The following is a 6,038-nucleotide window of genomic DNA, read 5'->3' as shown; positions in this document are numbered from 1 at the left end:
AAACATACACCCTAATCTCTTTTCTATATCTCATATCAATCCACACCTCATTCTATCTATACAAATTATGTGATGATCAATTCATGTATTAATTCATAGATTACAATAAATATTAAAAATAACAATTAAACCCAAAAATTAATGTCTAGCACATGTATATGAAAAGGACAACCTATGTTTTTTTCACACTCAATTACCAATTAATATCATAATTTGTATTAAGAATTGAGTTGTGGTGAGGTGATTATATATGATACCACAAGCTTATTTTCTAAGCAGCAAGCTTGAAGGAGTGTTCTTGACCTTGGATTATGTAAGGATAGACATGATAGATGAGATAACCATCCAAGGGAAGAACAATATTACATTTCTAAATCCTAACTGAATTGGGAATGTTTAAAAGAATATTTACATTATCAATGTTAAGTTTACGTACCTCTTGATTTACAAATAATAAGCAAGCTTCGATCCTTACAACATGACAAAATGACGGAACTGAAATCAACCTATATATTAAGCAAACAAAAAAAGTAATAGTTGCTTAAATAAGTTTGAATATTGGGTAGAAATGGATTGCTTGGTATTTCAATGATCCCAATTATCGTGCTAAATAGAGGAACTGCAACATTACTAGCTGGGGCTCTAGGAATTCGAGCTCATCACTTGGAAACTTTAGCTTTTTTTAAAACAAGCTCATCAGTCGCTCTCTCAGTCTTTCCCTCGATCGACCTCTCAATCTCATCTCTCTCGATCAGTGGCTCCCTCGATCAACCTCTCGGGCTAGGTACTCTCTCTAATCCCTCTTTTCTTTATTTAGATTGCATTAGGGATTTGGATTGAAGATTTAGGTTTTTAAATGTGATTAAACACAGTTTTGTTAGTTTCATTATCTCACAGTTCTGATTTACATTGGACTCAATCTTAGATCTCTTGACCTTATTTTGATGTTTCTGATTTTCTTTTATTACTGGATGTGGTAAATTGAGCTTCTAGTAAAGGGTATGTTAGTCCAAAATACAGCAAGGCTAGCTTAATTCCTAGAATCGATTGCAACTAAATCATGATTGTTTTTGTATCTTGTGTGGATTTATAGACATTGAGAAGCCGCATTGAGTGGATGTTTAGCTGGTGAGTAGTTTAAAATTATTACGTAACAGGAATCGTGTAACTGTTTGGTAGCATTCCCGTGATTTCTGTTATAATGACAACATAATGTTTTGGTTTATATAAGATAGGTGTTCAGTTTTTGATGGCTTGGTTCATAAATGTATTATGTGCTTTGCTATAGAGTCCTATTTTATTTGTTAGAAAGAAATATTCTTTATTTGAAAGTATTTTTTTTTTAACATCCTGCAATTTGTTACAACTACCTCCCAAGCTTTATATGAGGTAGCTGCTGATGAAGATAGTGTGACGAAGGTTTGTTTGTATCTAAAAGATGAAGTGATCCCTAAGTTTATTCAAGATCTTTGCACGCTTGAGGTTTCACCCATGGATGGTCAGACATTAACTGAAGCATTACATTCTCATGGAATTAATGTCCGTTATATTAGATGGAAAGCAAGCATTAGCTGAATAGTGGACGTTCCTGTGCATAAATGACATGTTGTTTAATTGTGTGTCGTATGTTTTTTTCTTCGTGTAGAAATTGGAAAGTAAGTAATCATTGTTGTTATTTCTCTTCTCTTTTTTATCTTTTGATGTCTGTTATATTTCTTCTTGAGTCTGTTTATCTCTTTTTTATTTTATCTAATCGCTACTTTGTTCTTTCTGATGAGTCTGAATCATGTTCTCCAGATAGCTGATATGACTAGGCATTTACCTCATATTTGAGATCTTTGTGTTGTCGAAATTGTTGTTAGGTCTACAAAACACATTCTCAAGGTGAGCCTTCTTATCTGCTTAACTATTTATGTTCTTGAAGTTTTTTCTGCAATTTTGAAATATTGGGTTTGAACCTTTACCATTGCACATTTAGTTGCAGTAAAAATCTAAAATGTTGCCATTGTATGTAAATAGAATGTAACTTCATTCAATAGATCTTCCATGTTAATGCTAGTTTAATGTCATTAGAGCCTACTATTTCAATGCCACATTCTGAAACTGTGTGGTGCTGTGGAGTTCTGGTTTGGGATCCAACAAGGGTGTTCTTGTGTTGCACCTTCTATGTTATAAAAGTAATTGGAACAACCATATGGGTTTCCCACCTATCTGAAACTCTTTTGGTCCCAATCTTTAATGCTCTCAACCCTGCTTTTCTAAGTACTATGCTGCTTTTACTATAAACAGGTTGTCCGATCAATATGCAATATTTCTTGTGCTGTCACATAAATAATTTTTTTCACGCCTTTGTGAGCTGAAAAAAATAAAATACAGTTAATAATAGTTGAATATTTCAACTCTTATCACTAATTAAGAATGAAAAACTATTTGTTCTTCTGTTGTAATTGCATTTACTGTATGACATTGGCATACTTATATCAATCAAAAAACTTATATTGCTATTGTGTCTCCTTTATCTGGCTATGCAGGACATTCTGAGGGAGTCACAGGATAAAGATCTTGGGCTAGCGATAGCGCACTTCCTCAATTGTTTCTTTGGACATATTCAACCCGTTGGCCCAAAAGGTACTTCTAATGGTATGCAATCCAGAACCCAAAAGAAGGTACAAGAAACATGGATGTCTAATCTCTTTCTTAAAAGGTACCCGTTGAACTCTGATCTACCCATTGCCAGTGTATCTTAGTTTTCAGTCGCATTTCCGTCTTAGCAGATAACCATCAAGTATTATGCTGAGTAGCATGCCATTTTGTGTATGGGTTTGTTTGTTTCTTCATACACACATGCATAAACAAACACAGACAAATGCTCATATACTCATGTCTAAAGATGCTAATGAAATTTTCTTTTTTATCGTTGTATTTTAAAATAACTTATGTTCACTATTTTGTTATAATCACAGAGGCCTTATCACAAAAGTTTGGGGTTTACTTCTATATGTATACCATGTCATCTAGTGGTTCAAAGAAGTACTAAGCAAACAGTTCAATAAATTCAGGTTTTCCTATAAAATTCGAGAGATATTTTAGGTAAGTTCAGGTCATTTTAGAATTGCAAGAGATTTCTTTTATTAGGTAAATGTAAAAAAATTCCCTCGAGTGAGATGAATGTATATGGAATACTATTTCCTGCTATATTTGGAAGGAACATTGATTGTTTATCATGAATAGTATTAGCATATTTACATCGATTGGCAAGATAGGAGCCCGGGGTGTGAATGTTTATTTCCTTACAATCAGAATTCCATCAAACTTTCATTTGTTTCGCTAAAACATCTCATGGCCAAATCCTATGGTGAAGAACCAATAAGTTTCTTAAACTAATTATTGTCTAGCTTATTGTTTTTAGCAATGTTTCTATTTGCATGTATATCATATATATTTGTCGTAATTTTGTCCATTGAAACAGAATTAGTGGAAATATACAAGTTAATTGACATGTGACATTGATACAGATGTGTTAATTTCGCATTTAATTTCATCAACCAACATTCTATCATCTAAAAATTACAAACACCAAGGGATCTGGACCTATTTTTTTTTTTGGTAAGTACCAAGGAACCTATGGTTGAATGAGTAGTTAGTCCTTACATAGGCATAACTAATGCAAAATGATACTGACGTAGGGCCAATCCCTATGTATGTACGTATGTAATGTCTTTAAGTGCATGTGCTTGTGTACCAATGCCTGTTGGACTTGAGACTTGCGTGCAAGGTCATTTCAAATCCATTGAGAAATTCCTGTTTGCAGGCACACATACATGTGAGCCCTCATATATCTCTGAGCTGAGGCTTGGTATTGTCTTCATTGGTCTCCATCCAATGGTCACATGCATTTAGCATTAAGCATTTGCGTGATGAAAAAGGAGCCGATTGCTACTGTGACGACACAGAGCATTTCCCTCGCATGTATCTTATATTTTGTACAATATTGCAATGCATGCTAATCTTCAGAATGATTTTTCATTTTGAATGGCTGACAGGAACTATCATGTCAATCACAGTTCCTGCCTTGTACAGTAAATATGAAAAACATGTGGATAGGTATGCTGGGTTGTTGCATCAGAAAAAGTATGAAGGCATATCAAGGTAATTATCAGTTGAGTTGTAATCTAGGGTGATGTCCCGTTGCTTTGGCAAAATACGGTGTCTACATGGCAGATTTTTTTTAAGAATAAATACATCATGCTGTGTGCCTGAAGAAAATGGCTTGGTTAGGAGCCCATTGTGCTATAAATGCCTACCATAACGTGCCACTTAGACACCGTTCCTATATTATAGGAACCGGACACCATTCTGGATCCTGATTTTTATAAAATGTGTATACGTCCCTTTTGATAAATATTTAAAAATTTTTGCTGGCAGTTCAAATTTCAATGAAAAGATTTGGTTCATAGGTTCTAGTTATCTTGCGGAACCAAGTTGCTATAACAGTGAAAAACCAAAATCAAACAATCTAACCCCATTTTATTTTGAGTATCTATACAGGTGGTTTATGCCAATTAACATTGGGATAATCTTTTTAGTTGGAGCAATTCTTGGATAGGTACTTGTAAAAATACTGAAACCGAACCTTGTCTAGAAGGCCTGATCATTCCTACATGTTCAGCATGTTGTCTCAAGAGTTCATAGTTTCTACTTATTCCGCAATATTCATCCTAATTACTTAGTCTTCATTAGTTTGCATTGTTGTTTTTTATTGAGCAGGAAATTTGGGAAACCTTCTCTTGATAATTGTACATGCAATTTGTAATGAGGATGGTAGCCCATTCGGCGAAAGTAGTATTTGCAGCTCTATTGGACTATCCTATGTATCCTTCTCCATGGCGGTAAACCAATCTTACATTTTCCTTCTTTCCATTAAATGAAACAGAATGAGTGGTGTTTGATCATACATTTGGGTTAATGTCTTTGAGAACTCCAAGTTGGATCCCTTCAATTATGCATCACAATTCGCAAGCCAACTCAACTCTGCCGTGGCCTATTTATGAATCATCAACTAGGATTACACTATGATGTAGCTAGTGGTGTCAATTGCCTAAAGGATTTGTGACTCAATGAGTTCGCTACAGAGTGATTTTTCAGCTTCATTTGGTTTGGACTTCTAATTTTAAGACTAGTTTTTCACTTTATGCAGCTCGGTGGTTTCTTCATTTGGCCTCACACTAACCATCTTTTACATACTCCAGGCATAAAGTACAAAGCACTTCTAGCGTCAAAGGAGGAATACTCAAGGCTACCCAATAAGGATTTGAATTCCAATGGGGAAACTCACCTTCTGAAGAGAGAAGATCAAGACCAGGTGGTTGTACTAGTGGCATCAACAAAATCCATTGATGAAGATACAGAGAACCAAGCTGTAAGTATAATATTGAGTTTCTTGGCTTGCCACTCCATGTGTTCTTGGTGATATATCAAGAACAATGATACTGGTCTTGATCCCAAAATTTGAAACTATTTTCATTGCAGATTGTACCACACTTATCTAGCGAGAAGCTCGTAGGTGACAAGGTGTCTTTTTGGGGTAAATTAACTGGTGTTCTTCACCAAATTGCTGAGGAATTATTGGCACCTCCGACTATTGCTGCTGTAAGTTCTTTTTATTATCTCGGCTTATATTAAGAAATGCTTCACTACCTCTACTTGTTGGTGGTTAATTCAAAATTATGCTTCTTTGTGGCTTATTAGATTGTGGGTTTCATCTTTGGGGCAACACCATGGCTGAAAAATCTCATCATTGGTAATGGAGCTCCACTAAAGTGATCCAAGAATCTATCAAATTACTTTGGTATGTAGTATTATAAGTAAAACCTAAGCTTATCTTGCAAAACATTTGGGCTTTTTCATTTGTTCTTTTTTATTCTTGAATGCTGATATCAAGATTATTCTGCAGAGATGGCACAACTCCTTGCATCACTCTTATTCTTGGGGGCAACCTACCTCACTGAAGGTGAAAATCTTTAATCATTCAATTCACC

At 34.9% G+C, this 6,038-nt stretch overlaps 1 protein-coding gene across 3 annotated transcripts; it reads left to right on the top strand.

The window, feature by feature from the left end:
• Window positions 1-606: 606 nt before the first annotated feature.
• LOC147384060 (protein PIN-LIKES 5-like) lies at window positions 607-6,031 on the top strand. 3 transcript variants are annotated; one of them, XR_015172970.1, is made up of 9 exons: window positions 607-784; window positions 1,798-1,884; window positions 2,532-2,666; window positions 2,775-4,149; window positions 4,549-4,889; window positions 5,250-5,419; window positions 5,530-5,649; window positions 5,749-5,848; window positions 5,954-6,031. XR_015172970.1 is itself a non-coding variant. In XM_086426427.1 (5 exons), the coding sequence occupies exons 1-4, from the start codon at window positions 5,118-5,120 to the stop codon at window positions 5,821-5,823; spliced, it is 402 nt and encodes a 133-aa protein (XP_086282553.1). In that variant the 5' UTR covers window positions 4,549-5,117; the 3' UTR covers window positions 5,824-5,848; window positions 5,954-6,031. The 3 variants fall into 3 exon arrangements, 2 of the variants coding, with proteins under 2 accessions (XP_086282553.1, XP_086282552.1); XM_086426427.1 differs by lacking the exons at window positions 607-784; window positions 1,798-1,884; window positions 2,532-2,666; window positions 2,775-4,149 and having other exon boundaries at window positions 4,549-5,154; XM_086426426.1 differs by lacking the exons at window positions 607-784; window positions 1,798-1,884; window positions 2,532-2,666; window positions 2,775-4,149 and having other exon boundaries at window positions 4,549-5,419.
• The last annotated feature ends 7 nt before the right edge of the window (window positions 6,032-6,038 follow it).

Source organism: Akebia trifoliata, chromosome 15 (assembly GCF_017979445.1).
Source record: "Akebia trifoliata isolate Shusen 1 chromosome 15, ASM1797944v1, whole genome shotgun sequence".
Classification (NCBI taxonomy): Eukaryota; Viridiplantae; Streptophyta; class Magnoliopsida; order Ranunculales; family Lardizabalaceae; genus Akebia; species Akebia trifoliata.
The sequence above is the reverse complement of the archived record's forward strand: the minus strand, read 5'-3'. Positions and strand labels throughout refer to the sequence as shown.